At 39.7% G+C, this 25,802-nt stretch overlaps 1 protein-coding gene across 7 annotated transcripts in view; it reads left to right on the top strand.

Annotated features, from left to right (window-relative positions):
* Window positions 1-22,681, top strand: part of phactr4b (phosphatase and actin regulator 4b) — a 182,147-nt gene extending 159,466 nt beyond the window's left edge. For 6 of the 7 annotated variants that reach the window (XM_043717592.1, XM_043717591.1, XM_043717593.1 and 3 more), the window contains 9 exons: window positions 1,261-1,584; window positions 3,093-3,645; window positions 9,052-9,251; window positions 9,608-9,764; window positions 11,978-12,033; window positions 12,884-12,945; window positions 13,282-13,419; window positions 15,337-15,413; window positions 17,637-22,681. In XM_043717592.1, the coding sequence (XP_043573527.1) occupies window positions 1,261-1,584; window positions 3,093-3,645; window positions 9,052-9,251; window positions 9,608-9,764; window positions 11,978-12,033; window positions 12,884-12,945; window positions 13,282-13,419; window positions 15,337-15,413; window positions 17,637-17,652 (1,583 nt within the window). In that variant the 3' untranslated portion in view covers window positions 17,653-22,681. The remainder of the gene's footprint in view (window positions 1-1,260; window positions 1,585-3,092; window positions 3,646-9,051; window positions 9,252-9,607; window positions 9,765-11,977; window positions 12,034-12,883; window positions 12,946-13,281; window positions 13,420-15,336; window positions 15,414-17,636) is intronic. The other variant, XM_043717589.1, reaches the window with a different exon arrangement.
* The last annotated feature ends 3,121 nt before the right edge of the window (window positions 22,682-25,802 follow it).

Below are 25,802 nucleotides of genomic sequence, written 5' to 3'. Positions count from 1 at the left end.
AAATTTTGTGAATTTCACATTGTCACATGTTCAAACAGCATCAATGCAGCTTGGTACAATAGAATGGCAAATGTAATTGATTATCCTTGTCTTTTTGATCTTTATTTTGAAGGTTTCACTGAATCAGTAAAAGCAAATTTCCTGCTGAAGGGCAGACCATTTAACTTGTGTGTCAGATTGTTCTAGCTTTTTGGGCTGGAGCTATCTGGTCTTATTTCACTGGCCTTTCTGTGTACCTTATGCTGGTGTACCTATGATTTGATTCTCTTTTAACTTAGTTAAATTTGCAAGATATTGAGCTTTACTTGGTTGTCCTCCATTACATTAATGATGGTGTACAGAGTGTAACTGGTAACTCAAGGAATTAAGACCATTAAACTAAAAATAAACATTACATATGTGTCTGCTCCCTTATATTCCAAGTAGGGTTCTAAAAGTCAGTGCAAAAATTAATTTGCTTGACCGAGTTGCTCTGTAGCACTGTGTAACTCGTTAATTTCCCAAATTTGCTTAAGTTACCAAACTATAGAAGCTGATGTTCAAGTAAATGAGCAGGCTTGTGGAGTTCCTGCATTCCTCTCAATGCCCATCCAACATGATATTCCCAATTGAAATGTCTCGGTGCACCTAATGCTACTCTTTGATTTTGTCAAGATACTACAATTGTACAGGAATCTTGAGGGAGTGGGGGCTACACTTCGTAGAAAATTGTAAATACTTCACATTATAACCCTCCATTCACCAACTCCCCTATCATAGGACATGTGTAAAGGCAATCACATCAGTTTGAAGTAGGGAAAATCAAGATTAAACTAAAATATGCAGAAGAATGAAGAGGTCCTGCAGGGTTATCGGACTGATGGAATTTACAAAAAAGGGGACGTAGTATTATCGCAAGATCAAGGGTGAGGAATGAAAAATAGAATTCCATTTTATTCTAACCAAGGATATAGTGCAGTGAAATGTTGTTTAAATTTCAGTGATACTATTTTCTACTGCCTGGTTAATAATAGTTTGTAAAGGGGTGTCATCACCTAAGTGAAAGTCTTTAGTAACTTACTTTCTTTTCTTCAGTATAGTCATTCTGAAAATTAAAAAGAGACTACCACACCACACATGCTTCAAAACTGTTTATCTCTGTTTTTTAGTGAAGGTTCTACATTTCTTGTCCATTATCAGTGTCTAGATGTTTGTTGTGCTCATCATTCCCAATTTTGTGCTTCCTCTAGTTGATGCACATTTCTTTTCAATGTATCTCAGTAGAGGCTGCAGACAGACGTCCATTGTCAGAAATGGAGCCCATGCGTGATCAGAAACAGGCTTTACTTCCTCCGAAACGACCGCTGTCAGCTCCTGCTCTGGAGGCAGGCGAGGGGCAAGTAAAAGATTCTGGAGCCAACATGACTGCTGCCAAGGACGTCTCTTCCATTATTTCCTGTTTCTCCACTTCTTGTTCCACCAATACCACTGACTCTTTTGCCACAACTACAAATACTACCAGCACAACCACCACTACCACGGCTCCTGCCAAACAACCTCCAATTCCACCTCCAAAACCCAACCGGAATAGCAATCCCCTGTTTGGTAAGTGTCTGCAAAGCACTCCTCCATGTTTTGCAAAATAACCTACAGGTAGAATTTTGAAATACGCTGCAATTGTAGATTAGTGTACTTACCACATTTCTGTAGCAAATGGAGTTCAGTATGAGGAAGTCAAAGTTTATAACATAAAAGTTAAGATTTTGTATCTGAAGGAGTCAAAATTTGAATTTTATTTCAATGATGAGAAACAAACTGTGGAGAACCTAATGGATTTGGGTCTATACACGTAAATTACTTAAAAACTAACTCAAAGGTGCAAAGAGTAATCAGAAAAGCTTAATTGATATTGGCTTTTTCCAAGAGGATTGGAGTCATAATTGAGGAAGTGATGTTTGAGTTTTAGAGTTCAAAGGTTGTCAATGTACAGTTCCCATCTGGAGTTAATTTGCGCACTGAATACAAGTAATGTATATTGACATGGGAAAGGGACTTCACAGCCAAAGTGTTCAAAGCCAAATGGCATTGTTGCAATCTACATACTGCACACATTCATCTGAATAATACAGGGACTTAAAGAGTTTACTTTTAAGAACAAGGTGCATGACTGCAGGTCTAACAGTGATCTGATCGCGTTGTTTATAACAATTAAGGAACTTGATGGGGTGCATTCAAGGACAATTTTCTTGGGTGAGAGTTCAGCACAAGAGGACTTGACCTTACTGTTGGACCCTGGCTATCTAGAAGCAAAACCTCCCTTTCCATACAACTAATAACTAAGATCTGGAAGTCGCTTCCCTAAAAGCTTGTGAATGGTTTGTGATAAATTAAAATCTTCAAAGCTGAGATTAACAAGTCTTTTTTGGCCAGGTAACAATATCTAGGCATATGGAAAAGGCAGGTGAATGGAGTTGAGATATAGATCTGCCATAATCAAATTTAACAGTGGAATAGATTCAGTGGATTGTCTAGCTGGCACTCACCACAATGGTTATTTCAATGCCTGCACACAGGAAGGCTAATACTGTAACAAGTGCTTTTGAAATTGTCCAGTAACATTTCCCTGTTGCTGTGTCCATATATAGCAGCATTACTCACGCCTGAAAATCTTGATGCAGCAATACTAACTTGTTGCCCTTCTGATGTCATAAATCTTTTGTCTATAAATATATATCTTATGTTAATGTAAAAGCTTAAGGCATGATGGTGTGGCTAGTTGAAACTTAACCTGTGTTCTTCTAAGGCAGAGTCTTAAATGTGAAACATGTAAGAAAGGAATGTTCAGCCTTGTACTGAGCATGGTTTGTGCTCAGGTCATTAGGTCATTATGTCATATTTAATATTTTCATATATTGACCAAAGCTGCCTGCTATAGGATTTTTTGTTCTGTCCAGCCAACCACCATAAAGCTGTTGCCTTGCTGTTTGTTTGACAGACAAGGTCTCACAATGCCCTTATCAGATGAAGTTAGTTACTAAGCAATGAATAGTGGTACAATTCTTAAAACAGGCAAGTTTTGGAACGCTGACTCAATTTGCAAAATTCTGTTTCAGCGGAACTTAGTCATATCATGACCCCTGGCTTGGTTGTGCCAGGTAAGCATTCACCACCAGGATCCCACAGGAGGATAAGCTTCAATCCACCTGTGACTGAGCCAAACAACACTACCCAGAATGTGAGTGAGAACAAGGAGAGACTGCAGCTGCCAATGCAAGTATCGACATCAACACATGCACCTACATCATCGCCAGCATTGCCTTCGCGCCCACCTTCTGCTCCAGAACCTGCTCCTCGTCAGTCCCTCCCACCAAGAGTTCCAATCAAAGCTAGTCCTCCTGTATTGACATTCTGTCATGGCAGCGTACAACACGATAAAGAACCTGATCAGCAGCCTCACCCTTCATCTGATGATTGTCCCGAGCTCCTTCCGACTCGCCAATCTCAAGTTCCTTTGCACATAATGATCCAGCAAGCATTGTGTAGCCCTCGACCAGTTGTCACTGCAGCTGATGGTTCACATACAGCAAAGTCCTTGCTTTTTGAGACTGCCTTTGATGATGCTAATAAGAACCGGGCTTTGCAAGTCACCTTAGAGAAATTAAAATGGTGAGTGCATGTGTTATTTCACATGACCATTGTTTCGGTTTTATGTATTTAGAGGTAAGTGCTTGTTAATGTTGGATGATTAAACTTTGGGGAGAATAGATTAGAAATTTATATTGAATGTTAGTTGAGGCTAATGATCATAAACACCACTCTGGACCAGTTGAACTCAATGGCCTGTTTCTGTGCTATACATTGTATGTAATTGTCCTTTCAATGAACTTGTACCTAAATTTCTGTGAGCACTGGTGTACCTTCATTCTTAGTTTGTGTGTTCTAATTAACACAATTAATTGTTTTAGTGGTTTGAATTGTGGGAGGGGGGTTATATTTGTAAACTGACCAGAGTTGATCAGAATATAGAAAGTGGTGGAAAATCCAATCAAGTTTAATGGTGCATCACAAATACCTGGCTAGACCTTACTTGAGGTGAGAGCAAGTGCAATATAGCAGAGGTGAGAATTTCACTTAGTTATAGAAGACCTGTGTAGGTGAAGAGTTCTTGTGTACACTCCTAAATCCATGCTACATGATGAGCAGAAACAATGTCTGTGTTTGTGCTTAAGTTCTGTGAGCATCTTAGACACAAAAGATAGGTTAAGATTTGTGGGAAAACATGGAGTTTGTGTCAGAATTCCTTGTAATGTATTAATTCAGTTCTCATCTTTGACCAGCATGGATGGTCCTTTGAAAAAAAATTGAGTGTTCTAATTCGTGCTGACATGCAAACCATTATATGTTAGACCCTGTGTATTTATGTTCCTTTAAAATTCGTATTCATGACTTTTGTGACTTTTGCTTCTGAAATTCTGTTTTCACTCTCCCATCCCAGAGGGTATTATCTCTTTGTGTATTATTGCCAAGTTCACATTCACTCTCAAGGTACCCCTATCCAAATTACACTTTTTTTTGTGACCTTGCAGTGATAGTATCCCTATCTCTGGTCCTGTTGGTCCATGTGACACAGAGGTGCATCATGACGTGTCCAAACAGGTTGATTTAAAAATATTTTCAGGTGTTACAAGTGGTAGTATCCCTACTTCTGCCCAGGAGATATTATCATGTATTCGAAAAGTTGGATTTAAAAACATTCCTTTAGCTGTTGAGAGATAGAGGCTATATGACCCAGAGGATGAGAGACCTGTCAGCTTTGTCAGATTCTCAGTCATTTATAGCACAGAAGATGACCATTCAGCCCATTATATTTGTGCTGGTCAACGAAGAGCCGACTACACTAATCCCATTTTCCAGCTTTTATCCCACAGCCCTGAAGGGTATGGCAAAGTGAGTGGATATCTGAAGAACTGCTTTCTACATTATGATCGTTTCTGACTCAAAACACCCTTTCAGGCAGTGAGTTTCAAAATCTCACCTCCCTCTGTGAAAATATTTCTTCTCAAGTTCTGTTGGCCTTCCATTTCCTATCTTAACTCTATCCCTGGTTACTGACCCCTCTACTAATGGAAAAATGCTTTCCTATCCACCCTAATAATGCCCTTCATAATCTTCTGCACCTCAGTAGGATCATCTATCAAACTTCATTAGACCAAGTAAATCAATCCCAACCTATCCAGTCTCTCTTTGTAGCTCAAGCCCTCCAGCTCAGGCAATATCCTGGTACATATCCTCTGCATCTTCTCTAAAACAGTCTCATTCCTCCTTATACTGTGGTGATCATTGCATGCAGCACTCTTTGTGGTCTAACCAGTATTTCAGTCCAAAGTATTCAATAGTGACTCCTGCTGGAAAATGGGCAAGAGTGACTTCTGAAAGCTTACAAACCAGGAGAATCAGCATGACCTGTGGAACACGAGTATCGTTTTCTTGCTCTTGTATTCCATGCCTCAGCTAGTAAAAGCAAGAATCTCATATAGTTTCTTAACTATCTTATCCACCTGCCCTTCAAAGATTTGTGCATATGCACACCAAGTTCCCTCTGGGTTTCAGTACTTACCAGGGTCCTGTCGTCATTGTATAATCCCTTAGATTGTTAGCCCTCCTACGTTTCCAAGTTGATTTCAATTTGACTCTACTGTGCCCACCCGACCAGTCTGTTGCTATCCTCCTGTTTATGGCTATCCTTCTCACCCTAGTTATCACCCCACCAATTATGCTGTCGTCCATGAACTACTTGATCATGTTTCCTATAATTATCATTCATGTACATCACAAACGATAAGAACCCCAGCACTGGGCCTTGTGGAACTCCATTGGAAACTGACTTCTAGTCATAAATCCTTCCACTACTACCCTTTACTTCCTGCCTCTGAGCCATTTTGAATCCAGTGTATCACTTTGGTTTGGATCACATGGGCACCTGCTTACTTAGAGCCATAGACATGTACAGCAGGAAACAGAACCTTTGGTCCAACTCGTCCATACCGACCAGATATCCTAACCTAATCTAGATCATTTGCCAGCACTTGGCCCATATCCCTCTAAACCCTTCCTATTCATGTACCCATCCAGATACCTTTTAACATTGTCATTGTACCAGCCTCCACCACTACTTCTGGCAGCTCATTACATACATGCGTGACCCTCTGTGTGAAAAAGTTGCCCCTTGGATCCCTTTTATGTCTTTCCCCCTCACTCTAAACCTATGCCCTCTAGTTCTAGACTCCGCCACCCCAGGGAAAAGACTGTCTATTAATCCTATCCATACCCCTCAGCCTCCGATGGTCCAGGGCCTATTCAGTCTCTCCCTGTAGCTCAAATCCTCCAAACCTAGCAACATCCTTGTCAATCTTTTTGAACTCTTGCAAGTTTCACAACATCCTTCCGATAAGAAGAAGGTCAACTACAGCTATTAAAATTCGAAAAGTGTGACTCTGGAAAAGCACAGAGAGTTGACATTTTGGGCATGACCCCTTCACCAGGAATGAAACATCGATTCTCCTGCTTCTGGATGCTGCCTGACCTGTGCTTTTCCAGCGGCACGCTTTTCAACTTTGACTCTCCAGCATCTGCAGTCCTCAACTTCTCTCCTTCTATTAAAAATCTTGCTAATGTCTATGTAGATCACATCATTTCAACACTCCTGGCAAACTCTTCAAAATAAAAATCAAATTTGTGAAACATGACTCTTCTTTAACAAATCCATGTCTTCCCACGTATAGAAATGTTCAGTCCCTCAGAATGTTTTCTCTTAACTTTCTCCATCACTGAGGTTAGACTGGTTGACCTTAACTTCCTGGTCTGTCCCTCTTTTTTTTTAAATAATATTAGCAGTCCTCTAGTACCTTATTGAGTCTTTCCTCACCTGTTTTTCCATCTCCAGCAGGGTGTGCTTAATGGCATTTGGTGTGGGAACCTTGGGTAATTGTCCCCTCCTTGAACTATGGATTGCTCAATTTATGCTTTTCATCATTTGCTGCACCTTTACGAGTCCAAACTTGCACAACACAAAAAAATGAACTGATTACTTGAAATTCCTCTATCTACCCTGAGGTATTCATAGAGAACCCTTTCGGATTCCACGTTTTTCCCTTCTCTAGCTTCATGTGGAGCTATTAATTCATGCTACGGTGTGGTTACCAGATCATGCTGATTCTCCTGGCTTGTAAGCTTTCAGAAGTCACTCTTGTCCATTTTCCAGCAGGAGTCGCTATTGAATACTTAGGACAGAAATATGAACTAATTTTTACAGATGACTGGTAATGTCACTGGGGAGTAATCCAGAGCCTCTTGCTAGTAACTCCGGTTCAAATCTCACCACAGTAACTAGTAAAATTCAAATTGTTTATATACCTGGAATATGAAGCTAGCCTCTATAATGGTGACATGAGACTGTCATTCTTGTTAAAAGCCCAGCTAATTTATTCATGTCCTTTAGAGAAGGATATCTGGTCTGACCTATATATGACTCCAGATTCGCAGTAGTTGATCACGTAATAGGTAATTGACTCTTAAATACCCTTAAATGACCTAAGAAGCCACTCCATTTGAGGGCAGCTAGGGAAAGATACTTTTGCCAGCAATGCCTACATCCCATGAAAGAATTTTTCTTAAATGCTCACAAGCTCAGAGCCCTAGAGTTGTTCCACATTCTGTAGAACCTACTCTGACTAAAATTTGTCTACCCAAATAAGCATAAACTACAAATAAAAGCAACAAGTGCTGGAAATACTTGGTATCTGTGGGTGAAGAAACAGAGCTTGGATGTTGAGCTACAAACATTTTTATACTGCAACTTTGAATTGAGGCAACTTATCAACATAGAAGGAAGTCAATTAACCCATTCTGTCAGCATCAGCTCTAGATCTTAGACCCTTCAATTTAGCCACATTTCCCTGTGCCTTCCCATAAAATATTAAAATACAATTTATTGTATATACAATTCAGTATAATCAATTCTGCTCCCTTTCTTGTTCTGGCAGGGAATTCCTGAACAGTCTTCTATAATTTTTAAGTCTCGCAATCTCTTCATCTGAGGGGACAGTTTCAAAGTTACGTCCTTCAGTTACTAGCTCATTGTTGACCGAAAGTGGTCTCCCCAATGATCTTATCAATCACAATTTTCAATATCTTTCATCAGATCTTGTCTTGATCTCTTGTTTTATTGAAAGTCTCAGTTTTCCCATCTGTTTTCATCTCAGTGAGCTGCTTCTCACTCCATACTAAAGTAGGATGCACTATCCTAATTGCAGCTCAATCAAAACATTGTAGATTTAACATTCATCTTTACTGTGAACTTCATAACTCCTGTTTATAAAAGCTAACAGTTTTATCAACTCACTGTTCCATCTTAAACTCATAAAGTTTGGGTTTCTAAAAAAGTATTTGGCCTATTGTACCAGTGAAAGTGCTCTACAATTCATCTTCCTTTCCTGTGTTTTCCTGATAGGCCTGTAAATTCTGCTTTGTATTTAGCTAATCTGTATTTCAAAGTTACTATTGAATCAGCTTCCATTCCTGCTTTCAGACAGATTGATCTCGACTGTCATAACTGACTACATTAAAAAAAATTCTCAACACACAGCTGATTGTTTTATGAACTATGGTAGATCTTCCTGCATTAACAGTCTTTTCCTCATATCCAGCCTATAAAATTCCTCCAAGTTTTCTTTGTAAGATTTCACTATTTGGTTTAGTATCCGTATTATTCTACATTGCAAGTTGGATGTTCTCATTTATCTGCACTGAATTTCATCTGCGCTCTCCCCGCCCCCATCTCTTTGTGCCCAAACTGAGAGTCTGTTGATGTCTTCCTGAAGTTGCCTGCAGTTCTAATCACAGTTAATGATCAATATTCTTGGAATAAAAACAAAATGATGGAAATACATGCTTTTGCTCAATATTCTTGAGTTGTCTTTATTTTAATTCTCTGTGGAGTATAATGTTTCCCACAGGAACCAGCAGAGTCTTTTATTAAACATCAAATCTGTTTCATATAACCTGATCACCCAGCCCCTCAGATGAGGAAACCACAGAGGACGAAGAGGAGGAAGAGGAGCACAGGCCCATGAAACAAGATTATCCACCACTAGTCTCATCAGTTGTCATCATTCCAGAGCTTGTGAGACAGGAAGATGATGTGAGTGACTCTGATGACGATGGTCCAGTTCTGTACAAGGATGACTACGATGAGGACGAGGAAGATCAATCCAGTATGTACTTACATTTATTAATTTAAAATGTCTGTTAATCTGTTGTTCATCAAGGACGATTGGAAGCTACAATTGCACATGTGTAAGCGAGTTTGTACCAATCTTGTCCATTGAGTGTTAAATCTAGATGTTATAGTATCTCCTTCTGTAACCCACAGTAATTTAGTATAATTAATTATCCCAGTACAGATATTAGCCTACTGTATATTTGCAGTGTTGTTGTTCATTTGGTTGAAATTTAGTTTCACTCTTTCTTTCCTCTGAAGGTTTAAAACATGCTCTAAAGTGCTTAGTTCTTTTGAAAGAACAGGAAAGTATTGCCTACTCTGTAAAATCTTATCCTAAATCTTATGTAGGTTCATTGGCCAATAAAGTAAAACGAAAAGACACTTTGGCCCTTAAGCTGAGCAACAGACCTACAAAGCAAGAACTTATAGAAAAGAACATCCTACCTCGTCAGTCTGATCAAGAAAGACTAGAAATTCGACAGCAGATTGGAACAGCACTCATCAGGTAGGGCATCCGAAAAGTGGATAGTAGATTTCTCAATCGCACATAGAATGTTGCATTGCCTCATTATTAAATAATTTGCTTGTTGATGTATGCTCCGTGTACACTAGTATTGTAGACATAGGATCTTACAGTAGTGAGTGAGCTTCCCTCTCTAATAGAGTATGACCCTTGGTTCAGTTTCTAACGTCGTTGCCATCAAGTCAGTTGTAGGTTTGAGACCATGTCAGAGGTGGCATTTTTGGATGTGTTATAAAATTAAGGTCCTGTTTGCTCTAGGGTTGACATAAAATTCTGGGACACTATTTGAAGAATTGCAGGCCACTTCCCATTGTCTAGACCAATACTTATCCCTCAAGCCATATCACATTTTTTTAATCACAATGTTGTTTGTGGGAGCTGTGTGCAACTTGACTGTTGATTCTCTAGACTGCAATATTGACTACATGTCAAAAGCACTTCATTGTCTATAAAATATTTTCGAAAGGTGCAAATTTTTAAAAAAATGTAGGTTGTGGATAATTCCTGAGTGTGGCAATCACGCTTGTGTTTGCTGTCAGTTTGTGTACGCGTGTTTGGATCGTGTCCAAGTCTTTCGACAGTTACTCCATTTGTCTAGGTTGTGTGTAGTCAATTCATACAGTTCTGGTTCACTGTCAGCCTGTTGATACCTCAACAATAACCTTATATTGGATATACATGAGATGGCCTGGGAATAAGTTTTCCAAAACTGCTTCATTCAGACATATTGCATCTGAGAATAACCCAATACCACTCCCTCTTCCATTATGCTTCAACACTTAGGTTTCCTTTTCCAGAAGCTGCACCTAAGGCAGACGAGGCTTTATGGATATATACGTAGATAAATTACAGATAACATGCAGCAATCAGAATGGAGTGGTAATCTGGTATGTTATTCCACCTATGATTTGACTTCCAGGTTATGCTGAATTAGCTGGCTTCTGCGTAGGTAGTTCAAGCAGCTACAATTGAACACTGGTTAGAGGCAAAAAATACATACTGCAGATACTGGAATCCAAAGTAGACAGGCAGGATGCTGGAAGAACACAACAAGCCAGGCAGCATAAGGAGGCTGAGAAGGCGATGTTTCACGACTCTGGGTGGGTGTAGGAGGAGCTGCAGATAAAGTGGGTGGTAGGGTAGGATGATGAAGTGGGGATAGGTGAAAGACAGAGTAACAACATGGTTAGCCAGTAGCAGGAATGAATCCGGTAATTGGCAGGGAGTAGCGGGAGAGAGGGAGAGGGGCTGGGAAGGGTGTCGGGAAGGGAGGTTATTTGAAATTGAAGAACTCAATGTTGAGTCCTCCAGGCTATAAGCTGCCCAGGCAGGAGATGAGGTGGTGTTCCTCCAATTTGCAGTTTGGTTCATTGTGGCAATGGAGGAGGCCAAGGATGGGCATGTCGGAAAGAGAATAGGATGGGTAATTAAAATGGGCAGTGACTGGGTGGTCCAGTCAGCCCCTGAGGGCCTGGCTGAGATGCTCAGTGAACCGTTCCCTAAGTTTACGTTTGGTTTCCCCGATGTAGAGAAGGCCACATTGGGAGCACCTGATGCAGTAAATTAGGTTGGAAGAGAGGCAGGTAAACCTCTGTCTCACCTGGAAGGACTGACCGGGGGCCCTGAATGGAAGTGAGGTTGGGGGAGACCAAACATAAATTTAGGGAACGGTTCACCAAGCATCTCAGCCGGGCCTGAAGGGGCTGACCGGACCCCTCAGTCACTGCCCATTTTAATACCCCTTCCCACTCCCGTTCCGACATGACATTGCTTGGCCTCCTCCATTGCCACAACGAACCAAACCGCAAATTGGAGGAACAACACCTCATCTTCCACCTGAGCAGCCTACAGCCTGGAGGACTCAAAATTGAGTTGACCAACACTGCCCCGCCACCCATTTTCTCTGCAGCTCCCCATACACCCACCCCCAGTCTTGAAGAAGGGTTCCACCAAAAACGTCGACTTCTCCACCTCCTGATACTGACTGGCTTGCTGTGTTCTTCCAGCTTCCTGTCTGTCTACAATTGAACGCTGAGTCAAGTTTCACGAGAGAAGTAAGTTCAGCATATGCACATCTTTGTGTGACATGGCCATATCCTAAATTGTGTTGGGGTGATGGAACAAAGCTATTTCTAAAACCTTAAACATGCTTCACCTGTCACATGAAATAATTTATCCTTTTTCTATTTCATCAGGCGTCTGAGTCAAAGGCCAACTGCGGAAGAACTGGAGCAAAGGAATATCCTTAAAAGTCAGTGCACCTTTTATCCTCAGATCATAATTTAGTTCATATTGTTGTGAGAAGTAAGTAATATGGTTTTGCCCATCAATAGTTATTGTACATTTTTGCCGCACTCTTCTTGAAACAGACTTTGCTGTTGGAGACATGTTGAAGGGATGGAAAGTAGTAATTTATGAAAATACAGACTGGGATATTTGTGTCACAATTGTGAAATAAGCTATTTTGTAAAAGTGAAAATGTTTTTGGTTAGCTGTGCAAAGCCACCCTCTCAAAAAAAAAAAGTACTTTTCTTAGCCAGGTTCCACCACTATCCCCTTGTTCAGGGGAACACTATCCATTCCCTCTTTCACCTGTCATTATTTCCAAAAGTCATTCCTTTGATTGTACTTAATGATCTACTTCCTCTTTCCCCATTCACGTTGCTTACTACTGTATATACCTGTTCCTTATTGTAAAGCATGCTTGAGATTTCTTCTTGAGTAATGCTTAATAAAAGCAATTTGGTACTCATTGTAAAGTAACTTCCTGTATTTTTTACTTAACCAGTAGTGCATTTTCATTGTATAAAAATGCAACTTTGGATTGGAACAGTTAAAGTTTCAGAAACCCACTTTCTTCAGACTATTCACTTCACCTTTTTTCTAAATGTTTTGTCCGTACCTCATTATTTTTCTCTTGCATCCTATTGTTTTAATATTGAAGATAACTCTATGCCAGTTCAATAGAAGGACAGGTAAGTCAGACATACAAGCAGCAGTTAGTAACTTGCTGCCAGTCTGTATACTGAGAAAACGTTGGCCCTTCTAATGTTATTGGATCATGTGTATTGATGTAAAAACTGTATAATTCTAACTTACAGATAAAGATGAGGAACAGCATGAGGCAGAAAAAAGAGAGATCAAGAGACGGCTTACCAGAAAGGTAGGTACTCAAGTGGACACTTTGTAATGTTTGTGAAAATCTGTTTTGTGAATTAATATTGGATTGCTGTCCTGGCCCTTGTTTATCTAATTTGAGTATAGCACCGCTCTCAATGCTGCTTTAATACCCCGCATTGAGTTGTGTGTAGAGCTTCTCATCCCATTCCTTCCTTGTGAATTTCTTAGATTTAAGAGTTTTACTGTTTATCATCCAATGGAATAATTTTGCTGAAAAATATAGTGACAAATGTTGCACGGTTAAATGAATATTCTTTTAACCACGAGCCTTCAAAGCAAGTGTAACCTGTTTTGTGACTGTTATCTTTGATTTCTTTAGCTCAGTCAAAGACCCACAGTGGCAGAGCTCCAAGCTAGAAAAATCTTGCGCTTCCACGAATATGTTGAAGTAACCGATGCCCATGACTATGATCGGCGTGCAGATAAACCATGGACTAAATTAACACCAGCAGATAAGGTGGGGAGGCATTGTCTCTAGGAATTGAGTTGGTTCAGATCATGGTTGAGTAACTGACTGCTTCCATGGAAATGTATAGCACGGAAACACACCCTTTGGTTGAACTCATCCATGCTGACCAGCTATCCTAACCTAATCTAGTCCCATTTGACAGCGCTTGGCCCATATTCCTCTAAACCCTTACTATTCATATACCCATCCAGAGGTCATAGAGTCATAGAGATGTACAGCATGGAAATAGACCCTTCGGTCCAACCCGTCCATGCCGACCAGATATCCCAACCCAATCTAGTCCCTTCTGCCAGCACCCGGCCCATATTAATCCAAACCCTTCCTATTGATATACCCATCCAAATGCCTCTTAAATGTAGCAATTGTACCAGCTTCCGCCACATCCTCTGGCAGCTCATTCTATACACGTACCACCCTCTGCATGAAAACGTTGCCCCTTAGGTCTCTTTTACATCTTTCCACCCTCACCCTAAACCTTTGCCCTCTAGTTCTGGACTCCCCGACCCCAGGGAAAAGACTTTGTCTATTTACTCTATCCATGCCCCTCATAATTTTGTGAACCTCTATAAGGTCATCCCTCAGCCTCCAACGCTCCAGTGAAAACAGTCCCAGCCTGTTCAGCCCCTCCCTATAGCTCAAACCCTCCAACCCTGCAACATCCTTGTAAATCTTTTCTGAACCCTTTCAAGTTTTGCAACATCTTTCCAATAAGAAGGAGACCAGAATTGCACGCAATATTCCAACAGTGGCCTGATCAATGTCCTGTACAGGCACAACATGACCTCCCAACTCCTGTACTCAACACTCTGACCAATAAAGGAAAGCATACCAAATGCCGCCTTCACTATCCTATCTACCTGTGACTCCACTTTCAAGGAGCTATGAACCTGCACTTCAAGGTCTCTTTGTTCAGCAACACTCCCTAGGACCTTACCATTAAGTGTATAAATCCTGCTAAGATTTGCTTTCCCAAAACGCAGCACCTCGCATTTATCTGAATTAAACTCCATGGAGTATTCCAAAAGTGGCTTAACCAACATCCTGTACAGCTACAACGTGACCTGCCCAACCCCTACACACAATGCTGTGGGTGGGCTGCTCTTTGGAGAATTGGTGCAGACTTGATGGATTGAAGCTTCTGTTTCTGCACTGTGCAGATTCTTCTATGATTCCATGACTAATGGTAAGTTTTCTCAAATGAATAATGGGATGTTAATAAAGTTGCATACAATATCAGGAAGCAGACCCTCTGATCAAGCTGGTTTATACTATCCATCCAGTGAGGTACCTCCTCCTCTCACTCCTCTTCACCTAAACAACTTTTCCCATCTCTTCAGAAGCTTAACTACTTCACACTTAAAATATATTTATGCTAATCGCCTCAAAAACAAATGACAGCAAGTCCTACTTTCTTTCTACTCTGTAGATAGAGCTGTTTCTCTGAAATTTCGTATTGGTTTTATTAGCAAGTATACTTGCGGCCTCTATTTCTGGTCTTCCCACAGATATAAATAGTTTTTTCTAAATCTCAAACCTTTCATAGTTTTGAAGATCTCTATTCCAGCAGTGTCATCTTTGAGCATGTGGAATGTGTGATCAATTAACTTCACATTTTCTTTTGGGTCAAGACATTACCCATTGTCTTAGGATATGTGAATGATGCAGATCACTTCAGTTAAGATAATTGCAAATATAGGATGGGGACTCTGCTCTTGCGGTATCAGCTCCTAACATTAGGGGGAGGTCTTTGTTACAAATTGCATATTGTAACCAATGTAGTGACTGGCATGCTTTTGAACTGAATTGTTGAAGTGAGCAATTATTCTGCCATCTTTTTTGACTCAATAATTCAGAATTAAAATAAATTTTTATTTCACAACCTTTCAATGTTGTTTCCTTTTACAGGCAGCAATACGAAAAGAGCTAAATGAATTCAAAAGTACAGAGATGGAGGTGCATGAAGAAAGCAGAATGTATACAAGGTAATCTTTTAACTCCAAAACTGATATTACTCACAGTTGCAATGGTTGGCTTAGAGCATCCATTAATTTTAAAATTTCCACCCAAGTGACCCTGGGTAGGAAGGGTGGTGAATGCGCTGATATTAAGCCTCAAGAATCTTTCATGTTTAATTTTGTATGTGATAACCCAGTGTTTGCAGCAACTTTCCTTTGTTCCCCTGTACCAGAAATTTAGTTTTTCCACTCCTCTGCATTAACCATAACGTCCAGCTGCAACTGCTGTTGGTTATTGTTAGTAAGGACCATAGGAATAGTAATAGACTGTTCATTTAGATCACAACTGGTCTGTATTTTAACTTCATCTACCCTCATTTACTCAATCCTTTATCACTTGTAACTAAACAAAACTTTAGTTTTGAAGATGCTAATGGCCTGAGCATTCATAGCCCCTTGAGTGAAGAATTCCAAAGATTCATAATCTGCTGAGTGAAGACGTTGTTCTCATTTCTGCCTCAAGATAAGAGATTAGCTATTTAGCATGATCTTTAGACCTCAAACCTGTAGTTTCTTTAATAGATGTTTCTCTTTAGTTGTTTACAGTAAGACCATTTTAAGATAAAATTCATACAATTCACCTGCTCTGGAACACACTATGGTACGTTGATCCTTATCTATCATTGTGAGCTAGCAACAGGAAGATGACATTTAGCCCTCCAATTTTGTTCCACCATTCAATAAGCTCATGGCTGGTCTAGATTTTATATACTGTCTCTTGGTTTGACACCATGCCCTTCACACTCTTGTCTAGAAAAAAATTCTATCTGTCACAGATTTAAATTTTCTAATGATCTTGTATCTACAGCAGTTTGTTGGAGAACTCCACACTTCGACAAGCCTATGCATGAAGAAATTATTCCTAACTACTCTCCTGAATGCCTGGCTCTGATTCAAGATTATATTCTCATCTCTGTCATTTTCTCACCCCTGCTTGCCTCTCAAGCACACATCCTTCACCCCCTGCCCAAAAACCTGGCCTGCCTGACCACCCATTCTCAACCCCTGCCTCTCACACTCTCTGTTCCCACCCCTGCCCCATCAGAATCTCAGAGAATTATCAGGGGTAAAGTTCCATTCTGTCCACCCTACCGATACTTTTAAGTATCATAAAATTCTCATCAAGTCATTCCTTCACCATCCGTATTTCAGCTTGGATGATGTAATTTTTCCTCGTTGTCCAACCGTCAGTGTTCTGATAAGATTCTAGTGAACACTGGCTGCAATTCTTCCAAAGTTAACATCCCTTTGCTAAAAGGGTGTGCATGGAACTCAGTTCACAGCACTCTTTAGTTTGACTAGCCAGAATTTTATATGACTGCAGCAAAACTTACTCTGCTTTGTAATCCAGCCTGCTAGTTATAAAGACTAACATTCTGTTAGCCTTTTTAATTATATTTGTGCCAAACTGCAATGTTTCAATGATCGGTGTATGTGAGCATCTGTCAATCTGATTGTTATATGTGACTCCAGCATCATTCTACATTCCCTACATGTGGGCATTTTAACAGGGAGCTCGCTAGTTCTCAGTGAGCTTAATCCTGGTTTGAGTATTCTGTTTTTAAGTCAGCAGTATTAAACTAATCGCAGTCCCTTTGAATAACATTGCAAGCCAGTTAATTAAAGCTATCCCTTACTAGTTGTCTGTCGTTCAATGTCAGACTGTGTGCTATAATTGACTATTCAGTCACAGGGAAGAGAAGGATCTTGTGCCTATAAAGCACGTCTCACGTTCTCATAATTTTCCACAATCAAACCAAGTTTAATCATTGCTAAAAGATAAGCAAACACCCTTGTGAACCACAGATAGATCCCACAAACAATAAGGAGCAAAATTGCCAAAAGTTCATTTTTAATGAGGAATAAATGTTAGTCATGACAGTAGGAAGATGTTCCTTCTCCTCTATGAACCTTGGAATCCTCTGCAGCTACCTTAGTGCTGTTGAGGCTCTGTTTAATGTCTCATCGAAAAGACAGCACTTTCAACAGTGCTGAACTCCCTCAGTACTGCTCTTGAGTGTTAGTGTACATAATGTGCTGTAAACTCCAGGAGGGTTTAATCTCTTAGCCTGACTCCCAAGTATATGCTACTAACTGAGTCAACGATGGAAGGAGAAAGAAGGTGGGATTGTGTTTGAACAAAATTGTTGGCCTATATTGTATTAACTCTTTTTTTTCTTTTCTCTGTAGGTTTCATCGACCATAAAAACATGTGCAGATGCAAATGGAAATCTAGCTACACAGTATGGAGATGAAGGCTGTCTCCTGAATACTGTACACGAAGCCGTGTTGTATTGTCAGTTGTGTACAATATATTCAATACACATTCGATGAACCTGGTGCCATGGGGAAAGAAATCAATACTTGATAATCGTATCATATGTAAATCATGCTCTCATCAATTAACAAATCCTTGAAATGGAGGTTCCCCTTGATCATATCTGTCTCTGCACCTCCAGATTTATACAATACTGCGGCTGGTTGGAAATCGCAGTGCCAAAAAGACTTAAGAGCTGCTGGAATTGTGTGCTTGGGAGTGGTTGTATTTTTCTGTAAGCTTTTACTGGAACTGAGAAGCATGTGTCTGTGTATACAGACCAAGTTTGGACTCCTCCTCACCCTTTGTATCTTCCTTTTTTATAATGCACGCACTACAATGGCTTTGCTTGGTTTGGAGGTTACTCCTGGTCAATGTGACTTTTTTTTTGGTCTGAGAGTATTTGCCCCAGCTTTCCTTTTGTGTTTACCTTTGTGTCCACTGTCAGTTCCATAGCCTTTAGCTGCTAGTTTCTCCAGTGGCAAAATGTGATTCCTGGAACAACTTCAACAGAGGAAAACCTTTACATGACTAGGTGTCTTTTTTAATGTGAGCAATGCCATATAAAAGTCTATCTCTTTGAATGAAAAAGTGCGGTTTTCACTGTAGCAGGGCTCTGTTGAAAGGAAAGCAATGTTGTACCTGGGGCCTTAACTTTCCATCCAAAAGACGCACAGTTCTTTGGGAGGAAGAAAGTATCCCTTTGTACAGAGTCAGGCATTGGTTTGTACTGGACTACAAATTGGTGCCTGCATGGCAAATGCACCACCCTCAACTACTGTATAAAACATTGATTTAGATTAAGTCAGTATGTGTAAATTTGTCTTCCTGTTTAAATATTGAATAAAAGTATTATGTGACACTTTTCTTAAAAAAAAAATCAGAATACACAACACTAATTGAGATAATTTCCTTCTCAACCAAACTGTACAAATATGTATTTGTTTTAAGTTCCATCTCCCAGACTTTTTTAAATAGCCTTGCAATTCTTAACGAATCTCTTCCTGTTCTTGTGGTCAATGGCACACAATAGGTTGAAGAGATCAGAATTTGTTAGAATTTTTATTCTATTTTTTCCTCTGGTATTTTCCCTCATTAACAAGCAATAGACTTTTGTATTTTATGTTCTTAATCTATTTGGACAGCTCAGTAAATTCATTGTGCTTCTTGGTTGAATATGCTGACTGGGTGGAAGGGTTTGTTTTTCTCAAGTATGAGGCACTTTCTGTGTTTTTATTTATAATATTCAGACTCCAGTCGGCATTAATGCAAGGCTCTTGCATGCAAACAGACCAGTGGAACTGCCTTAACTGAGTGCACTCTTAGTAATCATTTTACAGGCGAATTCTTCATAATATCCAATCCTAATATATGCTGTGGTAACTATTTGTTCTTAGTTGGGTTTTAACATAGGTAGGGCACAAAGTCAAAACATTTGCCACAGCATAAAATTGATGGGCAGGTTAGGCATGTTGGCATTGCTCAATTCCTGAAGGCAGCAAACTTGTCAGACTGCAGTGTAAACCAATCGAACCATACCTATTGTCATGCATTACAGTTCTTGTATGTCTTCTGTTTTCTGTCCAGAACAGTCCATTAAAGGTAAGGAGAAACTGGGGAGAAGAAGTAAATTGTGGAAAGCATAAACGTTTTGGCTCATTTGATGTTGTGAGCCTTGGCATTTGTTTGTGCTGCATGTCATTAATGCTTAATAGGGTCAATAATACACAAAAGAATCTGCTTCCTTGAGACGTTGATTGGGCTCCCTAGCAGATTCTTTCTTAATACACCAGTTGATGTTGTACTGAGGCATACAGGTTGGGCAGATCCCTGGTTTGGTCTTTATTCTGTGTTCTTTTAACCAATATCGGTCGGGATAACTTGGGTACTGTTATCTTTGCCCCTGTGCTGAGGAGGAAAATCAGGCAAGACTCCCACTCCTGATCACTATCTGCAAAATTTTGCTGGGAAGTGCACAAGTAGGACAGGGTCATACTTGGGTCATTTAAGAGCCTGCCAAAGCTCTTGCTAGGTTTCCACTTGAAGAATAGCCAAATTGGGGGGTGGTAGTTTAAGAGGATTTCAGGTAACCTCCTACATGAGTCAATGACTACAGGGAGAAAGGAGGGTGTATGAAAAATATTAACAGGGCAAGGAAACAAGGGTGCTATTACACACTGGAATTTTCGGGCATTCTAAACTGCTAAGAATCTAATTTAGTGTTTTGCTTTTGCTTAAACCACATACAATGTGGCAGGGATTAAGAACCCTATTCCCCCATTTTTTATTGCACATGTATGTAATATTTTAGAAAAGTATATGAATACATTTTTTGTAAAGTTTTGGGTATTTTAAAATAGTCTTCCTTCTACCTTTCCCCCCATCCTGGTTCAGCTTGAGAGTTTACTTGTTGAATCCACATCATAGTGGTGCTGTTTTTAAGTCTGAGGGGATCAGCCTTTTAGATGGTCCAATGACTATTATTGTCCCCCAACAGTTGCTCAGTTATAAAGTGCATCTGAACCAAGAGGCAGATTAAAAAGAGATTGTTTAAAAATGCAGCCTCCACTAGCATTTATTCTTTCTAAACAAAAGACAGAAATTAAATTTTTTGCAGTCTGTATAGTTGTATGTACATTTTCATGAGTTGTAAATAATTGAACAGTTACTGTTGCTCTTATAATATTGGTGTATTTTGTTCTCATTCAGTGCTGCTTTCTTTTATTAAAAAAAATTCCTATTTGGTTGTAAATTGATTGAGTTTCTTTTTAAATTATTGATCTTGCACAAAAGTCTTCTGATGCAGTCTAGTCACTTAGTGTCCTCCAAAGGACTTGCTGAGCAGATCATTTTCAGCAAGATAAGTCAGGTGAAGTGTAATCCGCAGCAGAAACCAACAGGTACTGTGAATGGAAAACATTTGGGTCTGTCCTGATGTCAAAACTGGGTTGAATCTAATGTCCATCTCTTCCAAAGTCGTCACGTGAATTATACCTTCAAAATGATTCTTTTGTCCAGAAATTGTGGCATCACATCTTCAAAAATGAAAGTTTTCAGTTAAATAGTATTTTTGCCATGCAAACCATCATATCAATGGATTGAAGGGAAGACACCAAGGAAGCACAGATGTGTGAGTTTCTCAACTGACAATCAGCCCCTGTATGCTACACTTTTACAATCATTAATCGTCGGAAGTTAATTTAAGTTAGTTCCATTCATGTAGAGTCCCATCAACTGCAGTGGGACCAGTGGGGTTAATGCAGACATATTCAGGTAGATTAATACCATTATCCTGCCTGTGTTTTTCAGAGGTCTTATTATCTACTGAAGATTTTTTCCAATCCTCAAATAAGCCACAAATATCACTTTGACTTAATACATTTCTCGAGAATAAGATATTTTTGGGTGCCTTAGTCATTTACAAAATGTGTTAATTGGATTAAAGTTCAGTTACCAGCATTCCTACTGACTCAGTCACAGCTTTTTTTTGTTGACATGTGCTGACCTAGATTAAACTGAGATTTTGCTATGTTTAACTTGGATAGTGCAGTAGTAGCAAAGAGTTGTTGTTAAAACAGACCTGGGATTGTATGTTCATTCTTTTATAAATGTAAACCTGAGAGAACCCAGCAAAATGGGCAACTGACCACATTTTGCATTAGATAAAAATACCTTTTGAGATGTAGCATCTCTGCTTCCTAAAATTGCAAGTTCCTAATTCAAACAGATCTGATTGACTGACTGGCACAGAACTGAGGTTATATTCATTAGTTGTGTAGGTTTGATTTTTTTTCTTTGAAATGTCCAGTGTAATTCAAAATGGGGAAAGTCTGTAAAGGGGAGTAAAAATCTTTGCAAATCAGCCAGACTGTTCATGAACAGGAGACCAAGTGTCTTTAATTTTATTCAGCTTTCATCCCCTTGCTTTTGTGCCACCACATTGCTCTGACATATCTTTGCTGCATTGTGAATAATTAGTAGGTGATATGTATACATGGAATATGGGTGTGACATACTGTTGCTTATCTTTAAATTTAGATTTAAACCCCAAACACCCCTTCCTCAACCAAAGGGACCAGTGAGGTGCTCTTTCATGGTTTGCATGAGAGTAACCAGACTTTGCCTTGATAACGAGAGAATCTTTTGATCTCTGTTTATTAAATGGGTGCTAATTTCTGTTATTATGTGAAGCCCATATTCATTCTTAGCCATAGATAGATGTCCAAGTCAGAGCACCCTCGTCAATCCTAAGCCTAGGCACAGCAGAATTCTCCAGGTTTTATTAGTTTGTACTGAGGCAGCTGTCCTCATCTTGTCTGTGCAAGGGAGAGAAAAGTTGATGAACCAGGATCCTAAATAATATCCAGTGAGTCGTACTGGGTAATGTGTGTGAATGTGATTGGCTGACCTGACACCCTCTAATATTGTCACCGCCTGAGACTCGCTGTCTTGGCCAGACTGGCTACTAAGCTGAGTTATCGAGAATAGTTTGGACCCATGGAACCAACATGCTTGAGAATCAATGCCAGCAGGAAAAGAAGGGAAAGCGTTTTTTTTAAATCAGATGTTGCAGGCAGACATGCATCAATAACTGACAGGAAAATAACTCCGGTTTTAATTCTGATGTGTTGCTTGCTTCCAGTCTGGAGACCAGGGGACTGTCCTGTGTCGGAAAGTGTTTACATGCCAGTTAATTGGCATGTTAATTGCATTGTATGTGGTGCAACCAATGTGTTAGATTCAACTTGTTGTTTTGTTGCCCAAATTTTGTTTTTAAATGGAGAAAGCGTCATGTCTACTATGTTTTTTTTGACTTATTGCTTTTCTTGCTTATGGGAGAGGTGCCTTAGCATGCTCATTCATTTCCGTACAAGACATGGCATTTTTAAACCTTAAATAAAATTACTATCACACCTTTCTCTGTGGTTTTGCTGTCAGTTATTCATGATGCTTATCAGTTCATAAGTTAGATGATTCTATTAGACTGTGGTTTTTTAATAAAACGTATGCATTTTTCTTTCTTAGGATTGCTCACCTCAGTATCGCGACGTAAACATTCCTGATTAAGGACTTATGTCCAAAATGTTGACTCTCCTGGTCCTCAGCTGCTGCCTGACCACCTGCGCTTTTCTAGCCGCACACGTTTTGACTCTGATCTCCAGCACCTGCAGTCCTCACTTTCTCCTACCTCAGTATTGGTTAATTTTTTGTTTTGTGGAAGGTGGACATCACCGGCTAACCAAACATATATTGCCCAATCCTAGTGGTTCTTGAGAAGATTGTAGTGAACTGCCTCCTTGAACTACTGCAGTCAGTGGTGTAGGTAAATGCCTGTCGACCTGATGCCTTATTTTTGCCTACTATTTGCTTCCTGTCATCGAGTCATACAGCACAGAACCAGACCCTTTTGTCCAACCAGTCCATGTTGAACATAATCCCAAACTGAACTAATCCTACTTGCCTGCTCCTGGCGCATATCCCTCCAAAGTTTTCTGGTATAACCATCCAAATGACTTTTAAATGTTGTAATTGTACCCGCATCCAAGCCAATATATCACCCTCAACTCTGAGGCCTTTTCTTGCCTATTTATATTTGGTGTGGCACCTTATTTAAGTCCTTATGGAAATCAAATATACTCCTCACTGCTTTCCATTTATTAATCCTACCAGTTACATTCTCATAAAGCTTTAATTTGTCAAAGGTGATTTTCTAAGTGTATTGTTAAGACTTAATAGATGATTGATGTCAAAATAATTGGCCTGTAATTTCCTTTTTCTCCCAGAAATTTTGAAAAGAATTATAGTCAGCATATTCACTATTTCTTCAGATCTCTCTTCTAAAACCCTCAGATGTAGGTCATCAGTTCCTGGGTATTTTGTTGGATTTTTGTTACATTTCTCCAAGTAGATTTTTAATTAGTTACTATAATTTGCTCATTCCTTTTAGTATCTAGGTTCCCTGTGTTTCTGATATGCAACTTGTATATTCTCATGACGGTGGACACATTATTTGTTCAATATTTCTACTGTTTCTTCATTCCATATAATTTCATCAGTCTGCTTTTAAGGCAACAAATATTCATTTTAGCTACTCCCTTTATATTTTCTTAAAATATTTTGCAACCTCTTTTTAATATTCTGGATAATTTGCGCTCACTCCATATTTTTCCCTTACAATCAACTTTTTATTGGCCCTTAAATGGTTTGAAGACACTTGATCCATTTTTGAAAAGAAAAATGCTATGCTTAACTTTGAGACAATTCCAGATCATTGCATCCGGACAGCTCGAAAATGAAAGTCCCAATATTAGAGCAATTAAAATTGGATATGTACACAGGAAGATAGGATAAATTTTCCTCCCTTCCAATCTTCTCTCCTTTGTGATTTTTACTCGGCTGCAAATGTCTTATTCAGTTGTCTCATACAAATATTGTGATTGCAATTATTGGCTAACATGAGGACTGCAGATGCTGGAGATTAGAGTAGAGTGTGATGCTGGAAAAGCACAGCAGGTCAGGCATCATCCTGCTTCTCTAATGCTGCCTGATGTGCTTTTCCAGCACCACATTCTCAACTATGTTGTGACATACAATGCATATGCACATGTGACATATGCACATGTTTCAGCAGGAATCATTAGGTGGTAATTAGAGGTGGAACTTCTAACTGAGTTATATCCTGCACAGTGCAGGAATTTCTCTCTTTGCTGTGCTCAGTGTCAGTTATCAAACTTAAAATATTCAGAAATGATGGGAAGAAAAAGACCAGTTGGTTTAATCAAGTCCATCCCATGCAATGGTGTTCCAGTTTAAGATAACTAACATTCTCTAAGTGATGGAAGTTTTGTAATCATGACACAGTCCAGCATTTATTATGCACAAATAGCCTATTTAAAATATAGAAATGTATAATAAATTGTGCTGAAGAAAAATCAATTAGAGGGAGCGTTGATAATGACATCTCCCTCCAGCTCTGCCCCCACCTCTGCAATGCACCAGTATGATAAAACTGAAGCTGCAGTAAATCTAAAGAGTTGTATAGCAGCACAATTTTGTGCTGCATGTCCATTAACCCATCAGGAAGCAAATGACCTAATCGTGAATATTTAATTTGAAATTGAGGGTCTTGAATTTTTTTTCATGGGGTGCGAGAAAGGCCATCTGAAACAAGTATGTTGTTATGGATACTGTAGGGAATGATAGCCCCTCCGTTGAATTTTGCAGTCAGGTTTCTGATATCCTGACTAAAGAGGGATCTATCCGGTTTGAAGTGATCGATTGTGTTAGGGAACCCACTTGTCAGTGGCACAGACAGCCATTTCTGCGGCCATTAATGAGACATCCGAATGGTGTGTTGGCTCCCTAGTGCCAGGGTCAGGCATGTATCGGGGAGGAAGCCATTGTACATATTAGTACCAATGACATAGGTACAGAAGGGATGAGGTTCTGTAGAGAGAATGTAGGAAATAAGACAAGATTTAAAAAGTTGTCCTTTGTAGTATCTGGATTACTACCAGTGCCACATGTGCTAGTGTGAGTAAGAATAGGAGAGGACAGATGAATGCGTGGCAAAGGGGCAAGGATTCCCATTTTGAGATCTCTTCTGGGTAGGAGTAATCTGAATTGGAAGGGGACCAATTGGTGGGTAGATTTATTCGTGCTCCTTGGGAGGCTTTAAACTAGCAAGAGGGTGAGAAAAGACAAAGGTCTGAGGCTGGTACATTAGATAAGGGGAGCAAGTTAAATAGTCAAGGCAAGCAAGAGCATGGTAGAGAACAAGATAATTGCATTTAATTCAATGCAAAAGGCCTGACAGTTAAGGCAGATAAGCTCTGCATGATTGAGAAGATGCGTCTGGGAAATCATAGCTATTAACAGAAACATGACTTGGAGGGTAGGACTGACAGCTTAATGAGGTAAAAACAATGACTGCAGATGCTGGAAAGAGCACAGCAGTTCAGGCAGCATCCGAGGACAGGCAAAATCGACGTTTCGGGCAAAGGCCCTTCATCAGGAATAAAGGCAGAGAGCCTGAAGCG

The sequence above is a fragment of the Chiloscyllium plagiosum genome, chromosome 27 (assembly GCF_004010195.1).
Source record: "Chiloscyllium plagiosum isolate BGI_BamShark_2017 chromosome 27, ASM401019v2, whole genome shotgun sequence".
Lineage (NCBI taxonomy): Eukaryota > Metazoa > Chordata > Chondrichthyes > Orectolobiformes > Hemiscylliidae > Chiloscyllium > Chiloscyllium plagiosum.
The sequence above is the reverse complement of the archived record's forward strand: the minus strand, read 5'-3'. Positions and strand labels throughout refer to the sequence as shown.